The 27,151-nt window shown below is 40.2% G+C and overlaps 2 protein-coding genes across 3 annotated transcripts in view; both read right to left on the bottom strand.

Annotated features, from left to right (window-relative positions):
- Nucleotides 1-115: 115 nt before the first annotated feature.
- On the bottom strand, nt 116-12,226 carry micu2 (mitochondrial calcium uptake 2). Of its 2 annotated transcripts, none has more exons than XM_061752899.1 (12): nt 11,979-12,226; nt 11,736-11,865; nt 10,038-10,069; nt 9,861-9,936; nt 8,585-8,632; nt 8,342-8,424; nt 5,209-5,259; nt 4,999-5,096; nt 4,183-4,354; nt 4,003-4,111; nt 3,762-3,919; nt 116-649 (listed from the first exon to the last, which is right to left on the bottom strand). In XM_061752899.1, the coding sequence occupies exons 1-12, from the start codon at nt 12,171-12,173 to the stop codon at nt 548-550; spliced, it is 1,254 nt and encodes a 417-aa protein (XP_061608883.1). In that variant the 5' UTR covers nt 12,174-12,226; the 3' UTR covers nt 116-547. The 2 variants fall into 2 exon arrangements, with proteins under 2 accessions (XP_061608883.1, XP_061608885.1); XM_061752901.1 differs by having other exon boundaries at nt 116-637.
- A 2,265-nt stretch (nt 12,227-14,491) lies between these two features.
- The window catches only part of sptbn4a (spectrin, beta, non-erythrocytic 4a), a 35,491-nt gene continuing 22,831 nt past the window's right edge, over nt 14,492-27,151 (bottom strand). The window contains exons 16-20 of the mRNA XM_061752280.1: nt 22,786-22,846; nt 22,436-22,704; nt 20,202-20,372; nt 19,992-20,037; nt 14,492-18,367 (exon numbers count right to left, since the gene is read on the bottom strand). Of these exons, the coding sequence (XP_061608264.1) occupies nt 18,071-18,367; nt 19,992-20,037; nt 20,202-20,372; nt 22,436-22,704; nt 22,786-22,846 (844 nt within the window). The 3' untranslated portion in view covers nt 14,492-18,070. The remainder of the gene's footprint in view (nt 18,368-19,991; nt 20,038-20,201; nt 20,373-22,435; nt 22,705-22,785; nt 22,847-27,151) is intronic.

Raw genomic sequence — 27,151 nt, 5'->3', positions numbered from 1 at the left:
ATCAATTTAGGAAGTGGTTATGATGAAAGTCAGTATGGAATTAAAGATGTGCTTGAAAATATTAGGTGCAGCAAAGTCATAACCAATACCACGGCGAATCATTCAAAACAAAAAGGATAGTTAATAGCTTGATTTATTGCATGACTTGAAAGTATTGTACTGTATCGATAAAGGTGCACACAGTACCAAATTGTAGAAAACCTGAAACAATTTTACAGCCTTTTTGTAAAGGTTCTGCTTGAGCACACACACACAAAATACACAACCTAATACCCACACATTTTTAGACATTTGTACAGATGTGGTAAAAATCCTTTACTTTCAGGACACCCATTGTCACGCCTTTTGAGCTGAAAATACTTTACTCGTCACTGTGGTGGTGATGTCATGAAATTGTGATTCAAAAACCGATATATTTTCACTCTTGCAACTTTCACACTTTTGTCAACTACAGTGGATTTTACAAGTTGTTTTCGACAGCACGTCCCATTGATGATGCCAACACTCGGGCGGTGGGGCTGAGACGTGTCCTCGGTCGACCCCACACTCAGATGGGACATCTGCCGTTTCCAAGTGCTTCCTGAGCTCCTTTCAGGGTCTCCTGCTTCACACACTTCCAGTAGCCAGAGAAGCCATTCTGTGGATGCACCTGCATATGTTTATCACATAAAATAAAGCCAGAATTCTTGGAAAATGAGATGTGGACTAGCAAAGAAAATTGACAGTTGACAGGTCCATATTTGTCAATTGTTATGCAAGTAACAATAGCAGGTTATCAGTTGTCCAAATCTTCAGATACCTGCCCCCCTCCCATCTTTAATTAATAAATGTATGAACTCATATTATGACATTCAAATAATGCGAGTGACTTGCTGCGGTGACCTGACAGGAAAAACCTTAGTCACACTTCTTTACTTCTTACTCGTTGCTAATTGTTTATGCAGACTGAAATACGTCATATAGATTCATTGTTTGTGTTCTCACTAAAACACACCAGCTTTTTATGGCAAGCTACTAAGTGACTATTACGTACTGTATATTAGCAGCTAATTTACGTTTCAAGCTTGCACTTATTGTGAATACAGTATGTATGTCCTTAGTAGACACAGCTAATATATTTATTTTGTCTCAGTTTTTTTTTTTTAGTTTGACTATTACTCCGCCTGGAGTGGAACCCATTTGTTTTTTCATGCACTAGTCTGACACATTCTGTATTTATTTTACGCACACATTTACAAGGCAAATGGGGATAACTGCACTTTCAGTGTGAAAAGTTCCCACTTTAGTTTGCATGGGGTGATAACCCTGCACGTGTAAATCAAAACACTGATTAATAATATTGTTGAATTTGCACTTATTTAAGATTGCTCGTGTGATTTGAAACAAGATTTGATGATAATCAAAAAGTGAATATTGTCGAAATGTGCTTTTCCCAAATGGGCTTGTAACTAGTTGCGAAAAACTGGGAAACAATATAATTGTTGCTATTCATAGCTTACCGTGGAAAGGGGGAAAAAAACATATGTGGACCCTTTGGAATTTCTAAAATAAATTGGTCATAAAATGTGGTCTGATATGTCAGAGTCTGCTTAAACTAATACCACACGAAACGTTATATATTTTGATAGAGCATAACGTAAACATTCAGAGTGAGGAACAAGAAGGTGAACCGTTGGATTTAATAACTGGTTGACCCTCCTTTGGCAGCAACAACCTCCACCAAACATTTCCGGTTGCTGCAGATCAGACGTGCACAATGATCAGGATCATTGTCCTGTTGCAACACCCCATCCCCTTTCGAGTTTCGACTGTTGGACAGATGGCCTCAAGTTCTTCTGCAAAACATCTTGATAAACATGTGATTTCATTTGTTGGTTCAGCTGGCGTTTGAGGGACGTAGCCCGAAAATACTCAAGTGAGTGAAGGACACCATCGTACAGTATATAGAAAAATGCCCACATGCCAGCTCAAGTGTTCTAAAGCCAAGCCATATGTTTAATTGCCCGCCGTGGAATACCTGTTTTATAAAGCTTGTGTGTGTGCACGCGTTGTTTGAGGGGTAAAATGTGGCCCTACACTCCCACCCCAATAAGTGTTTCTAGATGCTGATTTGAAGCGCCCCTTAAATGCGACATGTCAAGCTCCCAGCAATTTCATCCGCCGAACTATACAATACTCACCCATAGCGAGATTTAAAGGTCCCGTATTTTTGCTACTTGGACCTCCATAGTGACTCTCTAACATAGACTTAGTATAAAAGCATCTATTTCATTTAATAAAAAAAACAAAAAACAAAAAAACACCTTGGTTTTGTCATACGAGTGTCCAAAAAAGGCCCCTCTGACAGCTACTTCTGTTTGACACAGTTTTGTATCCGCTTTGTGCATATTTGGCTAAGCGCCCTTTCCTCTGATTGGTTGTCGCCGTTTATTTATTTATTTATTTTTTTTAATACATTTTTGATTTTTGTTGCAGAACATGTAAGTTGATGTCTTGAAGAAGCCTCTCCACGTTTCAATTAATATTTGGGGCCATAAAACCTTAAACTTTGTGCTTGAATCCGGGTTGTTTGCAGCGAAATAATTCCCGCAGCAGCTCGGGGGTATTGGAGTGTGGGGATACGACAGTCGGCCAATCAGGTACCAGTTTCAAAAGACTTGACTTCTGATTTGAAAACTAATTGTTAATCATTTTGTTGTGTGCATACAGTATAACACTATGATCAGGCGATGAAACAATTTATATGGTTTCACGATTATAACGGCCCTCTGGAAGGAAAACGTGCCACTATTGCTGCCAACAGAGGGTCAACCAGTTATTAAAGCCAAGTGTTTAGCTTATTTTCCCCAAAATATGAAAACATGATTGTTTGTGTGCTATTAGTTTATGCAGACTGTTCCAAGGGTTATACAGGAAGTCCTCGATTTACGAACGAGTTCCGTTCCTACGCTGGCGACGTAACCCAAATTTCCGTGTAAGTCGGATTTCACCGCTAATGTCAAAATACTTCTGTTATGGGTATTGTCCCACGTGATTGTGACAGCAAGCTCAGTGTGTGTGGGCGTGTGCGTCGAGACGGGACTGCGCAGGCGTCGTCCGGCGGCACTGTGAAGGAGGGAGGAGTGCCCGCAGGTGCGAGTGTGTACAGTGGCAACTGTAGTGACGGCGACCGGGGGGGAAGAGTCGCGATTAGCGGCGGACCCGTTGAATGTGCAGAGGAGCTAATAAAGCCATTAAAGCAGCAAATCGGTGCTTCCTGCATTTATTGTTGCAGCCACCCAGCTCAGCTGTGCAACGAGAGAAGGGAGTTAACCCCGAGGAGGACAACCTCGGCAGAGTATTTGTATTGAAATAAAAAAAAGAAAATAAGATGCTGTACTTACCATTACTGCTGAGAGTGTGAAAAAAGGAGGGCGAAAAAGGCAAAAGATACTCCCGCCGCACAAACACAGACAAGCACTATGCACTCGCTAAGCAGAAACACTATGGTGCTGGGGACAAAATGGCGGACGAGGCACGGGCGTCGTAAAGTCGAGGACTTCCTGTACAGGTACGAGTCCGTCCCACTTGAGGTCAAACTGGTGTGAACGTGGCCCGCAAACTAAAATGAGTTTGACAACACTGGGTAACACTACTTTATCCTTGTTCTTTAATTATTCATATTTTTGCAGAATTCTATTCGATTCCATGAGAGTGGTATCAATCTTTCAGCGACAACTTTTTCCCCCAAACCATTTAACCACAGTGATGGATCGACCTACCTTGAGCCCCCGCAGCACTCTGTCTTTCATCACTCCAATGAACTCCTTGTGGCTCAGGCAGTTGTCCCCGTCCAAGTCGAAGAGTTTAAACACAGTGTCCAACACGTTCTCGGACAGGTCGTGGCCTGTGGCTATCCTCACGGCCCGCTTGAACTGGGCTGTTTTCGTAATATAGAAACACATAATTGTTTCAGACAGCGTTCTTCCTTGCTGTGCATTCCAGCTAGAAAAGAGGTCCTACCCATTCCTATGGGACGGTTGGCTTCACTGATCATCTTCATGGAAAAAGCAAAATCCTCCAGATTGTTTGTGAACAGGCAGAAGGCTTTGAACTCCTCAAATGTGATGCTCTGCAGTGGGCAATATGTCATTTGCATGTTGCACTTTGGCAAGAAATACGAAAAGCCATGCTGCAGCGTACCTGGCCAGCAGGGATCCTCTTCCTCATGTTTTCCCAGTAAATCTCATTGTCTTCCTCGTTGGTGTAATGGAGCAGCCACTCGGCAAAGTCCTCACGTCGCATGGTGTCCATTCCTTTGGAGAACTGCAGGAACTCCATCTCCTGAACCTCAGCCTGTAGATCCTCCATGAACCTAAGAGACAGACAGTTGACCAAATGGCAACTAAATAATTTCAACACAATCTCAAGACGCACATTTACACTGACAACCGAAGCCAATCTTTTAATGAATGGGTCTATTTCTACCAGTGACTGATCTACAGCAGGGATGGGCAAACTTTTGTCCGGCAACTGATTTTTAAAAATGGACAGATGGACCAGGTTACTCATACATGAAGTAAACTATGTATTACATAAAATGCTTCATTTTATTAATAAAATAGTTTTAATAGTAATGTTTTAAATTAACTAACCAATTGAATGGATGCATATAAATGTTTTTTTTTTGTTTTTTTTACACAATACATCAATTACCTATTAGTACTGCCGGCACGGTAGACGACTGGTTAGCACATCTCATCTGCCTCACAGTTCTGAGGACCGGGGTTCAAACACTGATAATGTAATTGGTCGGTGGGCCGGATTAACCGATTAGCCTGACTTCTTCCACTCTTGATTCATGGAGTAAAGCTAATAATGCTCACAAAGCCAACCAACGGAAAAAAGATTCACCGCTATTTAAATGTAAAAAAAAAAATAAAAAGGACAACTGGTTGTCGTATAAAATGCGAGTCTATTTCCAGACAACTGCCTTTGAGCAAAGCACAGACTGTTTACTTGTGGAATTCTTGATACTGCAACTTGTTTTGGCCACTCTTTCCAAAGAAGTATGCCTGCAGCGTCGTGTTCACATGCTCGCCTTCTTCAACTGATCTCTGCAAGATTCCAGCAGTGCAGAAATAACACATTTCAACAAATTTGAAAAAACTAAAGTTGGGCTTTGTTGACAGAATCCTGATTAAAAAAAGACAGTGGGCATTTCCTCACCTCTGTGATGTCCTTTGAAATTCTCATTTTACTTTTCCCAATGTTCTTGAGCTGAAAAACAAAAACAAGGAGAAAAATGATGAACAACTTTCAAAAAAGAAGCATTATGATCTTTATGAAGACATACTTAGGCTGTTGAAGAAAAATGAAAACATGCACTTCTAATCATGGAACCATGCTTGTACACCAGTGTTAATTTTAACAGCACATTTTTATTTCGGTTCAGTCAGTCTTTTGACTAAAATGTAATTTAGTTTGAGTCATAATTGTGTCATTTAAATAGTTCTACTTTTAGTTTATTTTTAATTGACGAAATCCCATAAGATTATAGTCGACGAAAACTCCAGTAAATTTAGTTGACTAAAATAAAAAGTGTGTTAAGGGTGTGTGCGTGTAAACATTCCCTTCAATTTCTTCAACATGATTGGCTCCTGCATCGCGGGAAGTGTAGGCTACGCAGATGTAACGAGACCGCATATATGGACACCCTGAACGGCGAGCCTGTATAGGCGTTTGATGCTGTATATACAATATATTGCACTTAATCCCATTTCTTAAACCATAAAAAGATAGACTAAGAGTTAAGGAAGAATCAGGTTGCGCAAGAGTAAACTGGGGCGTGAAGACGCTGCGCAACGGAAATTCTAATTTTGAATTGCGTCAAAACCAGTGGCCGACCGATCGGTCGCTCAACGAAACAGTTGCCAACCCACGCACACGGCGCCATAGTTCAGTTGGGTATGGTGGCGGTGCTCAGTGTGTGCCAGCCTTAACCACCGTACTCCTCACCTTAACTCATCCTAAACTGCCTTAACCCCAACCCTCCATCTAAACCTAACCGTCATAAACTTCTTAGTTTATTGGGACCACGATGCAGGAGACAATCATGTTGAAGCGGGCGGGTCTTGCTTTTGTTCATTTGTTTTCTGAAATGTAAAAAGTGTTTCACAATTTGTTACATTGCTTTGCACTTCCAGGCCACCGTATTAAATACAGCTTTTAGGACCACAACTCCTGTTATGTTTTTTGATGCACGCTTTGGAATACTATTATTGTGTATTTTAATGTTGATAATTCATAATGGTGGTACTCAAGAGATTAAATATTTTTATGGATACTGTTGAGTAGTGGCAAAAACTAGTGGAAAATATTAGTATAATTGATTATACGAATAATGTCTAAAATTACAGATTGGGGTCAGGCCAGGAAGACCTTGTTATGATAAACCAGATGTACTGTAAAAACGTCCACTGGATGGTGCCAAAGTGAAGATCTAACAGGGCGATACAGTCTTATTCGCATTTGCTTGCTTTATGCATATTAGCAAACATATTTAACCTGTAACAGCTTATTACAAATATTTTTGGTACCTAAAAATTAGGAGCCCACAATTATCTGTTTCCACCCAGGTATTTGTGAGGAAAAGATAATGGCGTGATAGGACCTTTTTCGTGTCAAATTAAGTATTTTGTGTCATGTTGTATGTTTAAGGCTAGGGGAGTATATGTTATGCATACATGTATTACTTCAGGAAAGATTGATCAGAAGTGAGCTTTGAGTATTGGCTAACAAGTTATTATAAGTCGTATCCATAGTAACGCAGGCGAAACGCTTTGAGTAATATTGAGACATGGTGAAATGCACTCACTAAAATGGAAAACTGGATTCAACTGGGTTCGACAAGCAAAAGTGAAGATCAAAAGAGGGAGTGAAACTCCGAGGAAAACCAAGGCCTTAGAATAGCTTGGATGACATTCCTATACAAGTAAAAAACTCACTTTTTTAGCGCTCTTTGACTCCCGTCAGCCAGCATTTGAGGTACTATTGAAACATTCATTCACATCTAATCTTAATACAATTTTGAAGAATAAGCTTGTTGGAGGAATGCTCGGCCAGATCAATCGCATGTTCCTTTATGAATTGGTTTTTATTTTTCATTTATTAATTTTTTATTTTTTTATTTTATTGTCATGTTTCGAATTTTCACATTTTGGACTTTTTCCATTCACCAACGTAAGAGACTCTGAGACTTGACACAGTACTATTTATAAATATTTAGAACCACTGAGCAGCAAAGTCAGCGGACTTAGAGATGCTAACTAAGCGATAAAAAAATTATTTTTTTAATAACTTTTTTTATAAACTTATATAGTTTATAACTACATGTTTATAACTAACATGCATACCTGTATGTGGATTTCTGGGTGACTGGACTGTAATTGTCTCTTCCAGTTGGTCATGTTTCTAAAAGCGTTCTAGTGCACACTCAGCCAACGATATAGTAGAAGATTATTCTTTTATGTTTATATAGTTCTTTCCACATGGCCGCTCGCGGCCGCTGGCTTCAAAAAAAAAAAAAGGCCCTTGACTATTACGAAAATTATTCGTCAACAAAATGAACACTGTCGTGCAGCTGCTAAAGTAGAACAGACATGCAAGCTAGAAGCACACATACACTAACATCACACAATTCCGTTCTGTCACATATTTGTGACTTGGTCAGGACACGGAAATGTTGGAGTGAATGGACGAAACAGAAGTACTGAGTGATGCAAACAAAATGGATGAGAATCCATGCATGAGTCCACCTCACCTTTCAGCTGTGGCAGCATCAGGCAGCATAAAAAAATGCAAATAGTGTGACATTTAAGCCCACAATCTATTCATCCATTCGTAAGAACAGTATTAATATAGCCATCCATTTTCTGTACCCTCACTAGGGTCGCGGGCGTGCTGGAGCCTATCCCAGCTACCTTCGGGCCCTGCGATTGGCTCGCGTACAACTGGTCGCGAGCCAATCGCAGGGCACATAGAAACAAACAACCATTCGCACTCACATTCACACCTATGGGCAATTTAGAGTCTTCAATCAAACCTACCACGCATGTTTTTAGGATGTGGGAGGAAACCGGAGTATCCGGAGAAAACCCGCTCAGGAACGGGGAGAACATGCAAAGTCCACACAGGCGGGACCGGGATTTGAACCCCGACCCTCAGAACTGTGAGGCAGATGTGCTAACCAGTCGGTCACCGTGCCGCCAGTATTATAATACTAAATGGTAAAAATATGTGATATAGTATAATTGTCAAACAGAAAGAAGGCTCTGTATCCCTGTCATTGGGTTTATTTTACCTTCATAAACTCCCTTTTGTCCACATGCTCGTTGCCGTCCACATCAAGCATTTTGAAAGCTATACGAAATCCTGTCCGTGGCTCTGCAACAGCAAACGGCATCAGTTATCAACGTCGACGTCTAACAAAACTCACCCCACAAGCTCAGTCAATAGAACGTATAAATGCAACCTGCATGCCATTAATGAGGGAAAATACATTTAGGAATTGTTGATGAATTTGTTGATGTGGTCATTTACTTACTTGTCAGAATAGTCAGCAAGAACAGGTATTCTGTGTAGGATATCAAACCTGCAAAACAACAAGAGCTGCGTAACGCGTTACTATATAAAAACTAGTAATAGATTAGTTAGATTATAGTTACTTTTCTTATGTCATTGTGTGTAACTATATTGACCATACAACACACTTTAACATTGCTGAAGTAAGATTTTACTTCAATTTAGGCAATTACAGACAATCTCCACTAGTTTGCAGTAAAGAAGCATGACAACGAACAGGACATCAGCCACTGACAGTGATGTCGTAAGTTTAGACTGACTTTCAGCGTTTGTTTTGCCAACAAATTATAAAACGCAATATTCTTAACTATTCCTAACTAAAGGGCACACAACAAACACTTTACATTATGAAACTAAGGTGAAATATTTACAAACGGAGCTGCGAGTCATTCTGAGAGGGATCACGTCCTCCCGTCTGGGGCGGAGTGACATCATACATATGCCAAATCTCGTTTTCAACACGTGGACAAACGCTGTCAAGTCAACAATGTAGGAGGGGGAGGAAGGGGGGGGGGGGTGTTTAAGCTGTCACTATTTTGACTTTGTATCTGTTAAAAATGAAAATATTGACTTTCATTGTACACCCCGTGCTGTCGACAAGTGTCAAGCGCAATCCGTGTTTGGGGATGGCGCGAAAACCACAGGTTTGCAAAAATGTGTGAGTTTCAAAAAGTATAATATGCACCACTTTCAAAATGATAGAGATATTCGGCTTGGGGATGAAATTGCGGGATGACCCTAAAATGAACTATAACCCTGAAAGGTTAACTTCATTTGACCTTCTCTAAACTTTTGAATGCCCATATCCAACTGTTCAGCGTTACAGTACTTTTTTGCAAATATTTCAGCGCAAAAAAACCCCAAATATGCTTTACATTTTGTTTGTGTATGATTTAAGTAAAATAAAACATTAATGGCTAAAATAGTGCTATATTGACTTACAAGCTTATTATTATTTTGTTCTGTGACCAAGTTCGCCATTAAATTTTTCCCCAAAGAAAATGAATTGAAATGCCATTTATCTGTTCCAGCCCCCTAAAACTACAAATTAATATAATCCCTTTCATTGAAATATAAATATTAAAAAACATAAAAAGGGAATGTAAAGAAATAAACTGTTTTAATAAGTGTAATTACGCCAAAAGTGACACATATACTGTAGAAAGCTAACTGTTTGGATCGCAGAGATAAACAGAACGAGCCAGTCATGCAAGAACCCCCATTCAGTTCAAACTTACCGTTGTCTCCCCAAAGTCTGAACAAATTGTTGCCAGGCCGAGCTTTGGAAGCAGCGACCAACATCTGATCAATTTCCTACAAAAATGTCAGAGTAGATGCATATCAGTATTATCATCCCCGATGGAAAGTAAAACGTGTAATTTACTTAACTCCTCAGTGCAGGGCACTATACTTACTTTTGTTTTGAGAACTCTCTTCTGCAGTTTTCCTAGACCAGAGACCAGAAACACAGTTAAAAAAAAATTCATCACATAAAGGTTGATTTCATAAGAATGAAAGAAACCAGTACATATTGAAAAAAAAAAATGGTGCACCACCCCATCAGATCCAGTTAATGATGCTGTGTTGAGGGGGGGAAAGCTTCTTTTTTTCATTTTGAGATGTTTTATAAATTAAATTCACAGTACAGGGGGTCCACGGCTTACGACAGACCCGACATACGACATTTTGTTGTTATGAACGGCGTGAAATGAACAAGGTTGAATATGAATAAAAGAATATGTCATCATGCACCACAACAATATTCACAGTTACCACTGTACATACTGTTCCTTATTTGATTGTTTTACTGTATATGGCCTAGAAATGATTACACAAACATTTAGCGTAAAGATGACTTTATAGCATTAGCATAGGTTTATAGCATTAGTTAGTGAGAAGACTATGGTGTATTCTATATCTATTTTGCTGCCCACACTGTTCTTCTCAAGAATAAGGTTCCACTTGCGCTATATAAGTTCAGTTTTACAGTCACGGTAAGTCACGCCCAATAAAAAGTCTCTGTAATTTTGAGGCATCGACTTAGAACACCCTTTGGAATTTCGGTCTGTACCAACTTATTGGACCAGACTTCGGATAAGCTTAAGAAAATGGATGTTTAAACTTTAGCCTTGGCAAATCAATTGTATTTTTTTTTAACTCTAAATTGAAGTTCTTTTTTTGACCAGGCTTTCTTTTGGCTACATCACACAAAAACGTTACCCAAAAAGGCAACTTTTTTTTCAACACAAGAAAAACTCAATTTCCTCTGAATTTAAAAATTCTTGGTGCGTTGTATTCAGGTTGAAGTGGCCATTTCAACCAGATAAAGCATTTTGACAGACTGTCAGTTTTGGGAACACTTGTCAAATTGCTAATGTAATTGAGAAAAAAAATGCTCCTCCATAAACTGGCCTTCCAATTGGGAAAAAGCTGGGTTTTTGGAGTTATTTTAGAGTGTATCTGCATGTATTCCTGCTAGCCATACCCGTCATTTTACTGAAGAGTACAGTAGCGAAGCCATCTACGCCAAGTTGCCAAATTAAACAAGCAACTTTTACTTTTTTTTTTTTCAAGTGGACTTTAATTCTGCCTGGCAACAAATTCGGTGACCATTTCTCAGTTGACGTTGACACTGTCAGAGAGGTAATGATTTATGGTGGGACAATCGCAGTTGTAGTTTGCAGCGATGTACAACTGCACTCAAATATTTTGTTAAATGTGTCATTCCAGAATTGGACAACATTTTCTGCCCCCCCACCTCCCTCCCCCCTCTCTTGAAAATCATCACTACAGAAACATGCTCTTGTTGTGTACATTACAGTTGCCCTGAGACAAAACGAAATGCATCTGTTGTAAAAGTGATACCTCAATATTACATAAAATAAATCTATTAAATAAAAACAATTATGCTCTGACGTTGCATCTCTCCAAATACACAAAACCCTGCTAGCAAAACATGCTAACCCTAGCTAGAGAAAGAGGAAACAGTGAGCTTCACTTTCACAATTCCTTAATTGTCTTCCGATTCTTGAATGAGCCACAAATGTCAATTCCCTTTCTCTTTGACAGGAGGCGACTGTACATTTATGTTGTATGCTGTTATGTCAGCTTACGATCGACATTCTCCAGCATCACAGAGAAGAGGAAGTCTCTCGGCGTCATGTAGGGCTCTTCTTTATATACAATTGAGGCAAACTGGATGAAACGCCTCTTTCTGGCAGACATTTGGGGAGCAGCAGACCACTGAAAGCAGGGCAGGACGTTGAAGAATGATTTTGAAAAGAGAAAACAACAACGTACATTTAAAAAGGTGAATCTGGAGTTCAAATAAAACTTCAAAACTTGTGCGTACTCACCTTTTGCTCTTCGGCGTGAACGACAACGAGAGGAATACTTCTACTGTTCACGTCATATCGGTAAGCATATCCTAAAAACCCTGTCGCGAAAACTGTGCCGCAGATAACAGCTGGGCGCCATGTTGAACCTTGTAAATGCCGTGAGCCCCTGACAGCACTCCTGAAAAAGAACGCAACTTTTCCAACGAAGGCCATTTTCTCAACACTCGCCCCCTCGTCGAGCTTCCGTAGCCTCGCCCACGGGTGGCGCCAAGGCATAGATATTAAGACTAGATACGCCAGCGCGCTGTAGCTGCCTAGCTCTACTGACGTAGCTATGCGGCGGCCATGTTGGAGAGGTCGATGTTCCCATGAAAGGCAAAAAAAAATAATATATCGTAAATTGCTTAGTTCGCATCCGATTTTCATGAGGTTTACTTTTTTTTTTTATTATTAATCAACGCCAATGCGTGTGCTATCAATGCATAACATTTGAAAAAAAAGCAACAACAGCAACAACAAAATACATGGGAAAGGTTACTCCAGTTCCTTTGTTGTAATTCTATGATGCTATAAACACTGTACAACCCTGTTTATAGTCTAGGATATTCTAGAGCTTCGGAAATGAGACACGACCGATGTATCTGGGCAGAAACTGGACTTAAATACCTTCCTCCACATGGGGGAGGTGGGGGGGGGGGGGGGGGGGGGGGGGGATTTGTTACCCTTTTGCCCTTGATAACCTTGAAAATCTAATGTAACCATGTTGAAAAAAAACATAAAGTTATGATTTATTAAGCACCTGACTTTGGTGCGGGCAGCGTGGGTTCAGTTACCACTCAGTGACGGTGTGAATATATGTGCCCTGCGACAGACTGCCGACCATTTCAGGGTGTCGTACGCCTTTCGCCCGAAGTCAGCTGGGATAGGCTCCAGTGCCCCGCGACCCTAACCAGGATAAGTGGTGTTGAAAATGGATGGAAAAGGATGGATGGATGAATACGCGTTTGAATACAGAAAGTGCATGTGAGAGTGGCTGTGGCGAGTCTCCCCGTGTGCCCGCGTGAGCTGCTCATCCATGAGTGAGATTCATGTTTATCAGACATAATAATCATTAAAAAAAAAAAGAAATCTATATACCGTAATTCCTCATGTATAATGCGCACCCATGTATAATACGCACCCCCAAAGTTGATCTCAAAATTCTGGGAAACCCTTCTACCTATGTATAATGCATTTTTACAATCCATGATTTTGCTTGTTTTTGTTTGTTTTTTAAAATAATTATTCTGAAGTTAAGCACTTTATTTGAACACTTATAATAACAGTATGTAATACTTTGTTTTTATTTACTTGCTCTTATTTTGAAATTCACAGCACTACTTTTATTTAGTAAATGAGAAAACACACATTTGTGCTTATGTTTGATTACCCAGGCAGAATTTGTAAAATGTGTACAATACTTTAGAGAAAACATGAAGGGCTAGGCGAAACACATTTAATTTTATTTTAATGGCATTCAAATTAAACGGTCAAGTATTTCAGAAAAGCATTATCATTAAACAAAACATAACCATAAATAAATTAATGATGCTTGCTGTTCAGTCATCAGTCATATTAAAAACAAATATTTCACAAATTCTTCTAAAATCAGTTTCTCGATTGTGTTTAATTGAAAACAAAAGCAGTTCTAGAGAATAAATCCACTAGCATGTACAGGGCTTCAGGCATGACATGGTAATTTTATTTTGGCCACAATATAGTTGTGACATTCACACAAAATGCTAATATATGACCACAAAATGGGTGTAATTTGCGCAAAAAAAATACTAATTGGTGGGTTTGTTATCACTTCGATTAACAACTAAGCAAATGATGCCCACCTTCGCTAGAAACTGCAATTCCTGGTGTCTTTTCTTACTCTGTTTTCATGACTAGCCTGCAATGCTGTGCTAAGGCCTTTCAAACTTCTTGTTCCATGTGCCCCCCTTTTAACTTTGAGCACCTGCCCTTCCAAAGGTCTCTGCACGTCCGTCACATAATGTATAAAAATATCATGCAGTATTTCACTTAACATTGATCTTATGGGGATGGTGTAGTGGTACACTCGCCTGACTTTGGTGCGGGCAGCGTGGGTTCAGTTCCCACTCAGTGACCGTGTGAATGGGAGCGCGAATGGTTGTCCGTGTCTATATGTGCCCTGCGACTGACTGGCGACCGGTTCAGGGTGTAGTCCGCTTTTCCCCCAAATTCAGCTCGGATACGCTCCAGCGCTCCGCAACCCAGAACAGGATAAGCGTTGTTGAGAATGGATGGATGGATTGTATTTATGGCTGTGATCCATATGTCATTCTTTTATTTCTTCTGTGCCTATAGCTTGATGTATAATTTAACAATGATTTACTGGAAACAAAGCCTTCTTTCATACAGGTGCCCTTAACCTTCCCTGAAAGGGTTTTATGCAGTAAATAGAAATATTTGTAACATCGCCATGTCTGTAAAACCTTCAGAGGAGAAAGAAGACAATGGCAAAGTGAAGGGATGCACTGACTTTATACATCACCATATTTCATATTTCGACAGACAGTGTTAATTCAGATTTAGTTCAATTCAACAAACAAATCATAATGTTAATGTACATTCTTGAAGCATACATCAAGTTGTGCAGGATTTGTGCAATAATGTATACAAGTCTGATAATTTATTACTATAGAACAGACCCCCCCCCCCCCCTGCTACCTAAAGTTGCACAAGCCTCTTTTATTCTTTTTTTTTTTTTTTACTTGCATACGTTTCACCCATTCACTCACAATTCGCCTCTTCATTACTGCAAAAAAAAAAAAAAACCTGTAAGAACGGCATCGAAATGTTTGTGTTCCTCTCTTTTACTGTATATACAGAGGCAAGTGGGGACACAAACTTTGAGATAAAAGCATCCCTACAGTTGATATCCACCAATGATTCAGTCCTGCAGTGAAATTTCGAATAGTGGAGTGTTTATTGTTGGATACATACCAAGAATTTACAAGTGGGTGAGAGATTAAGTCCAATCTTTGTGCAAGAAGAGATATGAGGTGTGTCAGAAAAGTTCCAGGACTGGTGTTGCAAAAGATCCTGTATATTTAAAATCCAGACAATAGACTACAATTTTTTCCCCTTCGAAGTTATCCCCCTGGTGTCTAACACACTTTCCCAGCCTTCTCTGTTACACCTTCAAGCACCCCTGGAAGCATTCTTCTAGGATTCTCCAAAGCTCCACCATCATAGCCATGTTGTGGTTTTCCACGCTTGATTATCCCCTTGAGCTCGGGAAAAAGGAAAAAAATCACACCGAGCCAGGTCGGGCAAGCGGGGAGGTTGCTCCAACACGGCGATGTTCTTCTCGGCCAGGAACTGTGGGATGCTCAGGGGATTGTGAGCAGGTACCTTGTTATTGTACATTGAAGATGCGCTGCCTGATCGTTTGGCCGCATTTTAAGGGAAAATTCATAGTTTGTAGTATGGGTTCCAAATACGTGTATCTTTTATGACACCAGTCCCGGAATTTCTCTGACAGGTGCTTGTAGTTTTTTTTTAAAATAATTTTTTAAAAATCTGCTAAACTACCAGTAACTTAACTAGTTATGTTACGAGGTGCAGTTCAAATCTAATGAGCCCAATTGAATCCAACCAACAGTAAAGTTTTGAGTAGGAACGGCTCTCAAGATTCACAATCTCCTATTTGTTTGAATGTGCTACTGAATGTGAGTAGAACAGCAGATCATACAGTGTCCACATTAATTCAATGTCACGTTAGCATCAGCAAGTTCGGAGGTTTATTAATGTCTTAGCAGCAGGTTTGAATGTAAAGTAACAAAGACATACACACTTGAAGACCATCAATGAAGGAAACAAAGTTTGCATTTTTTTTTTTTTATCAGTCACAGTTTGTGCTGTCTCTTGTTGTTGTGTTGCTCATAACATGGTGGAAGAAAAAAAAAAGAAGTCCCTGGCGTGCTTCATAAAAGTGATGGAGAGCAAACATATCGGACACCCACATGTAAGTATTGTAGCTCCCACGTGAATGATAAAACGATGTATTGCAATGACAGGTTTAATTTCAGTTCAATTCAATAATCACCAGTCTTCTTTAGTGCTCTTTCATCTAACTGTATGACATGGCACTTATGTTAAAAGAGTGACAGGAAAACAACATTCACATTATAAAGTACAGTAGCGCATCTATTCTCGTTTGAATAATTGGAAGGCTGCAGAAGGACACAGCACATCGTCACTACATTCTTCATGGGGGTAACCCAATACTCGTGAATTGGAAAGTATCTTTTGGTGTTTACCAAGAAAGGAAGACTGGTTGAATTTATATATATATATATATATATATATATATATATATATATATATATATGTATATAGCTGCAATGATGATAAAATGAAACACTACATTTCAACATTTACAGAATGGCTCCAGCTGTCGCTACAGAGTGGATCACTTCTTTTCAGGAATTTATGCATGTCGTGTCAAAATGGTAACAAATTGATTTTCACATTTACGTATGTTCTAGTGTTCTCGTACATGTAAAAGAAATGAACACATAGCCAACAACCAGTATGTCTGTTAATCTCACAGAACTCTGTGCTCGCCAACAAAACTTTCTTGATTTACACATGTTGATAATACATACATTTAACACACTTCTCACAAACACACTGACCACTCAATCCGCTAGATGGTCTTATTTGGGCTGTGGGCCAATATAGGCAACATAGGAATATAAAAATACAAGCATATTTTAAGTATTTCCTGTTCCTCTTCCCTGGTAAAAGTGGCTCATACAACTAGATATTGGTGTACTTATATATGCTATGTAAAACATTAGTGACTTCTAATTTGCATATTTTCCTTTAAATGTAATGTTTTTATTTGACTTAAGTGGATTAATACAAATGTTTTACTTTTACCCATTACACTTCAGTGTACTGTTTTATTAGCGCACAGGGTTTATTGATATACATACAAAGTTAGGTATATACATTTCATGACTTAGAACAGATTTGCATTTGAAGTCGCTGTTGGTAGGTGACAATCTGGACTTTAAAATAAAAGACGCAACAGTACAGAGAGCATTTCTCTCACTTCAGGTGTTTACAATTCTTCAGACGCCATGTTAAATTCAGTGGGGAAATGAATTATAAGGGTATAGAACAAACAAAGGTGGGGCGGGGGAGTAAAGGGCCACTTACTCATCATAACAGATGAAGGAGGAGTCTCTTATAACTGTGGATGGAAGACAACCCTACTTAGTGAACTATGATTGCAAAATGTTTCCTTGCACTAAATTATTGCAATTTCCCCAAATGATTTCAAGAACATAAAAAAAAGTCAAACAAGGGCACTAGGAGACTATTAAATTTCATGCAGTGTTCAGATTTTGTGTACAAAGGCATTATGACAAATAGTGTCACTGTGAGCATTTCATTGTAAGCTCCTTTTTTTTTTTTTTTTTTTACATGGATCAAAAAATAATTTATATTTAACGACATCCCCCCAAAAAAGCTAGGTGCGTAACACCAGCATTCCATTATGATAACATGATCTATGATTACCATGTGGTGGGAATACATGTCTTCAAGATTTTGTATGCTTTAAGTATCTAAGGTGCAAGACTGGGGTAATCGTGTGTGGATGAGAAATCATATCAAATCATCACATTTGCAACTACTTCATATTTAATTTGCTTTTATCTCTCACTACAAGAGAGAATAACTTCCCAAAAAGTATATTGCTTCAAATGTTTTTAACCTTCTTTTCACCTCTTTTCAGGTGTGTCTAGACAGACAGAGAGACAGACATGGTATAATCGTTCACCAAAACATAGAAAGATGAATCCGAGAGATGAAACGACGAGAATCCCCACACGCAGGTGGCCCACTGCAAGCGCTGATGCACTGCTTTAGGTAAAGGGGAGCTTGGCTGAGAGATGAGTTACAATAGTCTTGTCGTTGGGTGGTAATCTCATTGTTTTCCCGCTCTGTGACTGAGGCTCCGCAAACATGCTTGCCATTCATACAACCAACACTTGTCAGTGAATAAAACAGAAACATAAGCCGGCTCTTCATTTGCTCTTTCCAGATGTGCTGGAGCCCCCCGCCCCACCCTCCAGCTTGTCAGCAATTTCTGATGTGTCTAACTTGTCGGAGCCGTCCCCTTTCTCTGATCTCTCCTTCTCAGATCTCTCCTCGCCGACGAGCTCCGATCTCTCTGACCTGGCGTCTGCGTCGCCCTCAGACCTCTCCTTCCTCTCTGAACGGTCTGGGTCCATGCCTGATGTGCCGGGCTTGTCCCACTTGACCATGGCCTCATGCTCAGCTATACAGGTGGTGATGTTGGAAGTCCAAGCCTTCAGATCCTCCTGCAGAGACCAACAATACACAGCCATGATACAGTTTGTAGTCACTCTGATTTTTTTGGTGTGGTTTTCTTTAAAGCAGAATACCGTGGCCGACAAAAGCAACATCAAATGACTCACCGTTTGTCATCAGGCATTTTTTACAGTACAGTGGAATTTCCAAAGTCCCTAAAGTTTGTCCAATTGTAATTCAACCAAAATTCTCAGAAGAAACGAGCTTAAAAAAAAAAAACTCACAGGTATGGCATATCTTGCAAGACTTCAGCATATCTCAAGAGATTTGAGCATCTCATGAGGCTTCCGCTTAATGAGCACATAGAGGATTAACTCCAAAAGTGTATCCGCCCTCACAGAACAGTACCAGTCAGGCAAAGAGGAGAGATATAATGTAGACAACAGAACCTTTTGTGTTCGTACAATACCATAGTGCTAGGAGGAACGACATATAAAATGTGAGCGGCGTAATCGTAACCTGGCACTCGCCATCCCCCTAACCAACTGGTCTCTTATGCAAATTAGCCATGGAGTTGCTTGTTTGGTAGAAGCATCTTTGTCCCGGCAGATTAGTACAATATGTTAAGGGTGCTATAGGATGTTACTTAAAAAACAAAGAATATGTACAGTTAATAAGAGTGTTATGATGGCATGAGTTTGACTTGAACAGATTATTTAAACTTTATGAGAAAAAAAAAGCTAGTGCGCCAGCATTACAGAATAGATTGCGATTGACTTCTGAAAATCTACATTCGTCAAAAATGCTGAATGTAAACATTCTTAAGTTTGTTAAAAGGTCTTATGCATGAATTTAAGTGCATCCTTATTTCGCACATTTATCTAATTATATATAAGGGCATTTTGGTACCCTTCCATGGAAAAAAGAAAAATGAAGTGATAATATGAATGTAAATTAACAAATGAAAATCAGCCACGGCATTTACAGTATGTAACACTCAATGAAGCTGCTGCACCTGTTGGCAGGATGTTTTTAGCTGTGTGATTTCAGTCATTTTTCTGTTGGAGGAACTGTGACATGCTGCTGAGAAAAAGCTTACTGACACTGCGATAGCATTTCTCTCCGGAATGCTTTGAAAGTCTCAAAGTTTCTTTGGATGCTGCACAGATTCAAGACACCCTGTGCCGGATGCAGCGAGGCAGCTTATTCTGAAGCAGAGGTTGGGGACTCGAGTCACATGACTGAGGAAAGACTGAGTAAGGCATTTTTTGGCAGAACTTTATTTTCCATTTCTTTTGGCTGGATGCGTCTAGTAGTATTAGCCTAGTAGCCTCTTTTATTTACTTATTTATTTATTATTTTTTTTAGTTACTGCTAACCAATAAAATGAAATTAACAAAATAATGCTTCAGTCTACCACCTGATTGATCTGATTTGAAGATCCAGTGTACTTGAAGGTAAAGATCATTAAGCAATATAAATTCATAATTGGCTTTGCGCTTGTTTATGTAGATAGTTATTACTAATGTATTCATGTTTTAACTTTGCCTCAAAGATATATATTTATTGTATTTAGTTGACCTCAAATGTAGTGTATTACAATCTTGAAAAATAATCCTATTTTTTACCTTCCCATACAACTCCCTTTTGACATGACTTGCTAAATGCTCTTACCTCATCTTTTGCATGGAATACTAATAAGTTATTTCCATCGTTGACTCTGAGAGGGGGAAAAAAGCAGTGACAGTCAGTTTCTCATGCTGTGGAAGGCTTTAGAGTAAAATATATTGAAAAAAGAGTCACTTGTTTTGAACATTTCTGGTTAACTATCGAAATAACATTGTACACAAATAGACACAATCCTAATTTTGCAATTGATCTTACTGAAGAATGAAGACATTCTTCTTTTTCTTGTATCCCAAAGAAGGATCAAAAGAACAGTTGGAAAGGTCAACAGATGGCTCTCCATTGTATGTTGTGTTGTGGTTCCTGGCGTCCTTATAGAAGGTCAGCTTGCCCTCTTTCAGCACACAGTAGACATTCACCCAGGATTTGCTGGAAACACAATCAGAAAACACAGGTCAGAGACCAAAATAATAATAAAAAAAAAACATTCACTTTTTACAGCAAAGAACTACCCATTACACAATTAATATTCACTCACGGTTGGTCAGCATATGAATGATTATTGACTATATTTAAGTGGTTTGAATGTGGCTAAAATACTGTACTGTCAATGTCTGTCAGGTTGCTCATCCTCATGCAGTACAGTGCAGTTCCCTTTGAAAATAAATTATATCTCAGCCATATAATATACAGTTCATCCATTTTATTTTGTTTGCCTCAGGTAACCATTAACATTGGCCTAATTAAAGCAAGTTACGTAGCTCATGAAGCTAGTATTGTTGTTTTTTTTGCTTTTCGTAGTGGAGCGTAATTGTCTTCTAACAATGAAGAAGCAGACAAAACGTAGAGGTCTTTTATTTTGACGGCAATTTTTTTTAAACTGGACAGTCAGGGCTCTATTTTCGTGACAGAAAAAAAAATCTGCTAAATCTAAAATCTGCGCCGAGGCAGGTTAGACCCCGTATTGATAATTTCGTGGACCAGCCCATCCCCGTCTGCGCTGCTGTGGGCGTGATCACAGCCGACTTCAATACTGTCCAATCAAAGGGGCTCCTCTCATTCCCTTTAAATGCAGTTAGTCACGCACTGAGTCTTTAACATGGCGGAAGAAGAAACAGATTTGCTAGAGACCCAAAGTACGTTTATAAGGAACTCCAAGCAGACCATCACGAGCGGAAAATGATAAGTTGGCTTGGGAGGAGATCACAGATCTGCGCAGTGAAGCTGGTCCTTGGAAACTGCCCCCCACAGAATCTGTCTGCCTGTGCCCCAATCAAATTTACCAAAATCACAATGGACCAGCTGTGCCAAGATTTAGATGTGGTCTGTGCGGGGGAAAGTTTAGACCAACTTTCATCAGCAAACTGTCACTGTGCCGGGCGCATTTCCAAGGGTACACCCTCACTGCGCCCAAATGCTTAGCTTGGCGCAGGCTGGTCTGCCACATTGACAGACACATGCGGCGAGCCTTTGCTTGCACGAAAATAAGGATATGGCAGTCTTTGCGCCCGCCCCCGTTTTTTTGGGGGCGCCTTCATTCATGTCAGTGGTTATCCAGCGCAATTGAGATGTGCAGTTAGTTAGCAAGCTATGCCTACACCCCAATAATACATCTATATACATTATATATAGTCCGCTGGCGTGGCTGCTTGAGAGTGCCTTGTTGTCCTCTGTGAGTGCAGACACATCACTGAGGACAAAGGTGGAAGTGCGAGGAGGGGGAAATTTGTTTTTTAAAATGTCAGTCTTGACGGCGGCACGGTGAAAGACTGGTTACCACAGCTGCCTCACAGTTCTGAGGACCTGGGTTCAAATCCGGCCTCGCCTGTTTGGAGTTTGCATGTTCGCCCCATGCCTGCGTGGGTTTTCTCCGGGTACTCCGGTTTCCTCCCACATCCTCGAAACATGCATGGTAGGTTAATTGAAGACTCTAAATTGTCCATAGGTATGAATGTGAGTGCGAATGGTTGTTTGTTTATAAGTGCCCTGCGATTGGCTGGCGACCAGTTCAGGGTGTACCCTGGCTCCTACCCGCAGTTAGCTGGGCGGTGTAGAAAATGGATGGATGGAAAATGTCAGTCTGGACAGCCAGCATATGGACCAGGGTTTTGCATTGGTGTGGCCGCTTTAGAGTGCCTCGTTGTCGCGGGATAGAAAAGCCACTCGACGCCCCGTTGGGATATATTCCAGTCACCCGAGGCTTTAAGCCGACATACTGTATTTTCGCGGCTAGAAAATATAGTTCGGTGAAGGCATATGAAAGATGCTAGACAAAGTAGGGTTCTATTTCACCTTGTCGTAGTTGTACGGGCTGTGGTTTCAGCGCATTCAGCGGACACAACGGCTTGATTTTTGCACTATTTTCAGTTGTCATTGTATTAGCGTGGCGATTTTTTTCAATCATTCAAATTAGAAAAATAAAATACACCTGAGAGTTCCTCGCTTTTAGCCTTGCCACAATACAGTGTCATTTGGATAACAGCAGCTTATACCTGGTGGGGCTCCTCTGCTGAGCTTCAAGATCAGAGCTGGTGGCCTTTTTGCGATATAGGAATCCCTCATTGTGTGCTGTGTGTGACGGTGGCTGGGGCGTTGTCGGGGCACCAGTGGCTGGAGCTGATCGAGAGCGGCGAGTTTCCTCAGGCTCTTTCGGACGGGGCCTCCTCCTCGGTTTGGGTCGATCTCGAGCACGAGGTCGACCATCAAAACGTGTCACTGGAGCTGAGAGGCTGCTTGGAGGCCGATACGGCTCTCCTCTGGCCTGATGAAGCAGATTTGAGAAAATGATGCACATGCATGATGTAACTTGCACCATTCTGGTTCACTGTGAGAGATAACTTACATGTGCTGCTTCTCTCTCCTGGACTTGTTCTACAATCTCCGCCATAGTAGATCTCTTTTCCCTGCATTGATAGAGGACAAGATAAATCACCCATGAAGAGTGAACAGTGAAAACTGGTCTGTTAGTAAAACACCGTTTTCCACTGAAAATGGATAAAAACAATGTGATATGGACATTTTTTTAGACTAAAAAAAGGCCTTTTCAAATCTGAAATACAAATGCAAAACCATCAGGATTTCCTTGAAAACCTGAAAATGGTAGTCTCTGAAAGTGTAGGGCTTTAGCATGGTGTTCAGGCTAGGCATGTGCAGTGTCAATGCTTCACAACAAGAATGCCGAACCAGAACGCTTTTGTTGCATATTTGGTGCTAAAGAGAATGACAAATAACAACGTTGGGTTTTCTGTTCGCAATGAATTTTCAAATAATCAATTCACAAAATACAAACATATATCTAAATCTTAAATTATAGCTGTCCTGAGACAAATTGTAATGAAATGACCCTTTATTGCTCAGTGACTGTTTTTTTTTGTCAATGTCTTTATGTCTCAAAGTGTTCTCTGTCAATTGACTGTCTGTCGTCGTACTAGAGTGGCTCCAACTACCGGGGACAAATTCCTTGTGTGTTTTTTGGACATAGCAAATAAAGATGATTCTGATTCTGAAATGTATATAATTTAAATATTATTTAAAATACCAAATATCTCTTAAGCACTCTCTTTTTTTCTCGTCCCTCCCTCTTGATTATCAAGTTATATCTCAAATATAACAGATAAAATAACTTTTAAATCTGCTTTTTTTTGTTATGACCTTGTGGTTATGGCTTCAAATGAAATACATAATTTCATAAAAAGTGTACCGTTGATGGTTGAGCTGGACAAATCAAATTACTGCTGTATAGTTTATTATCTGTTTTTCTTTATGATCTGTTATTAAAAAATATTGGTGTCTAAATTGTCCTCCAATTATGGAATGACCTTACTTCTTTATTACTTCGTACTGTAATTTCCCGTGTATAATACACTCTTGTGTATACCCCCAAAATTGACTACAAAAATCAGGAAAACCCTTCTTCCTATGTACAGTACAATGTGCATTTATGACTTTCCATCCATCCATTTTCCATACCACTTATCCTTCCTCGGGTTGCAGGCGTGCTGGAGCCTATCCCAGCTGACTCAAGGTACAAGGTACAAGGTACTTTTATTGTCAATTCTTCAATATGCATAACACATAAAATTATGGTATTTAATGGCCCGGGCTGCTACAAAAGACAGTACAAATAATAACATCAATATAAAAGCTAAATAAACTATTGTATATACAGTATAAAAAGTATTAATTGAATTTGCAAATATCAAAGGTCAGGTGACGTGTGCAACATAGTCAAGGTCAGAGAACCAAGGCAAATAAGACATTCATAAATTACATGACAAAACCCCAATGCTACTAAAGTGAATGGTGCGACCACGAGTCTGGTGTGAGCATATGTGTGTGTGTGTATGTGCGTGTATTATGTGTGTGCATCTACATGTTTACAGGGCATCAGAGTTCAGAGTTCAGGTGGGCAGAGGACAGAATAGTTAGAGGGTGCAGAGCGGGCAGAGAGTTCACCTTCCTGACAGCCTGATGAATAAAACTGTATCTGAGTCCTGACCCGCAGACTGCGCAGTCTTCTGCCTGGTGGCAGCAGACTGAAGAGGCTGTGTGACAGATGAGTGACATCCCCTGCTATGCGGAGGGCTTTGCGGGTGTGGCGGGTGCTGTAAATGTCCTGCAGGAAGGGAAGAGAGGTTCAGATGATCTTCTGAGCTGCCCTCACTATGCGATGGAGGGTCTTGCGGCAGGATGCGGTGCAGGCTCTGCACCACACAGTGATGCAGTTGGTCAAGATGCTCTCTATGTCCCCTCTGTAGAACGAGCACATGACGGGAGTCGGGGCTCTGGCTCTTCTCAGCTTGCGCACGAAGTTGAGACGCTGGTGAGCTTTCTTGGCCAGTGATGAGGTGTTGCTGGTCCAGGAGAGGTCCTTGCTGATGTGCACTCCCAGGAACTTGGTGCTGTGCACACACCTGCAGGATGTCCATGTTCAGGGGAGCATGCTGGGAGTGCGCGCTCCTGAAGTCCACAAAAATCTCCTTGGTTTTTTCCACATTCGGGGAGAGATTGTTGTCCATCCACCACCCGGCCAGGCGGCTCACCTCACTCCTGTAGTCTGTCTCATCCCCATTGTTGATGAGACCCACCACAGTTGTGTCATCTGCAAACTTGATGAAAAGGTTGGAACTGTATGTCGGTGTGCAGTCATAGGTCAGCAGGGTGAAGAGGAGGAAGCTCAACACACAACCTTGAGGGGCCACCGTGTTCAGAGTGATGGTACTGGATGTGTTTCTGCCGACCCGTACTGCCTGCGGTCTCCCTGTGAGAAAGTCCAGCAGCCAGTTGCACATCGAAGTGTTGAGCCCCAGCTGGTCCAGTTTGTAACGTTGTAGATCATTTGTTAAGGGATGATCTCTGGCTGAGAGGCGAGGTACACCCTGAACTGGTCGCCAGCCAATCATAGGGCACATATAAACAAACAAACATTTGCACTCACATTCACACCTATGAGCAATTTAGAGTATTCAATTTACCTACCATGCATGTTTTTGGGACGTGGGAGGAAACCGGAGTACCCAGAGAAAACCCACGGAGGCACGGGCAGAACATGCAAACTCCACACAGGGGAGGCCGGATTTGAACCGAGTCCTCTGAACTGTGAGGCTGATGTGCTAACCAGTTGTCCACCTTGCTGCCCTTTCCTAATTTGCTTTTCTAAATAAGTTGGATCAGTTTTATTATTAATACTGTTTACTTGTTCTTTAGTAATGTATATATTACTATGGTGTACACTGCTACCTAGCGGCTGGAGGGACAGGCCTTCCCACACGTGTGAATATTCCCAACTTGTGTGTGTGAAAACTGCGTAACGTTTATCTAAAAAATAAATGCGCGTGCACACTGATCCACAAACGCACCCTCAACAATTCAGAAACAGAATTGTATATTTACAAATGATAAGTCATGATGAATGCACAAACAACATTAAAAACGTGTAAATTACAGATATATTTGTGTATCTGAAAAACACGTGTAAATCGTGGATATATTTGTGTATATAATTTTGAGACAAATCTCTCTCCATAGTTCCTTGCTTTGCAAAGAAGTTCTGCTGTTTCCACAATATCATTTTAAAACAAATTATTTTAGACTTTACACATGTTCCAAATAACCTACCTTGTGGGCTATTCCAATGGCTCTTTTTAGCAGTATGAAGAGTGGATGTAATAAACTTATATGTATTGCCCTAAACCTCTGTGCAGTAATGTAGGTAAAGTAAAACCAAGTAACAGAAAACAGTGTGGAGTGACTTTTCAAAAAAGTGACTTACTTTGGTCATAACAGAGATGCTTCTAGATACTTAATATTGAATAGCTTACTGTATCAAATGCTTTCTTAAGATCAATGAATACTCCAACAAAATATTTAATCTGTGGCATTTGTGATTTTTCTATTAATTCAATAAGGGCTTGTGCTGTTGATCGGTTGCTTCTAAATCCATATTGGTTATTGGTGAGTAAGTATTGCTTTTCTATGAAATCATCAAACCTGATAAGAGAAAAAGTTTTACAGAATTTTTGCCATCTGTGGGAGAAGAGAAACAGTCTGTAATTTGTTAAGAAACAATGTTTGAATGTTTAAATTAAAACATACAAAACAAAACAAATAACATTGATTTGCTAACAAATGTGTTACAGTAAAAATGTAAAGGGAGCTGAAGTGTTGTGCTAAAACAGTATGTTGACAGTGACATCCAATGCTCCTATAATGAGTGACATTCAATACAGTATTACAAATATTTTTTTGGGATAAGACCCAGAAAGACAAGTAGTATAGATTAAAGGTGCCATGCCATCAGAATCAACATTTCCCACTGTTTATGCATAACATAGGTCAAAATTAATCTATGAAATGGTTTAAATTTGACATCTATGCCGTTTGTTGATCATATGCAATAGCCAATGAAAGCCAAAAGGCATTGAAAACGAGCGGAACTGAATTAGGTGCCGAAAATAAGGTGTCGTTGTGATATTAGATATGCCACTCATTGTTCAAGTACCCACCCACTCAACTCAAATTTGCATAGCTACAGCCAATGGTCGTCACTCACAACGTCTTAAAACAATGGATGATAAAATGATCGTCGCTGTTTGTGTGCACCTGGAACGTTTTTGATAACTCCTGCTACCAAAAACCAGGATGGTATGAAAAAAGAGCAGGCCTGGAGAATGGATAGCGAGGAAATTAGTGTATTTGGTCAGCCTACT

Source organism: Phyllopteryx taeniolatus, chromosome 17 (assembly GCF_024500385.1).
Source record: "Phyllopteryx taeniolatus isolate TA_2022b chromosome 17, UOR_Ptae_1.2, whole genome shotgun sequence".
NCBI lineage: Eukaryota > Metazoa > Chordata > Actinopteri > Syngnathiformes > Syngnathidae > Phyllopteryx > Phyllopteryx taeniolatus.
The sequence above is the reverse complement of the archived record's forward strand: the minus strand, read 5'-3'. Positions and strand labels throughout refer to the sequence as shown.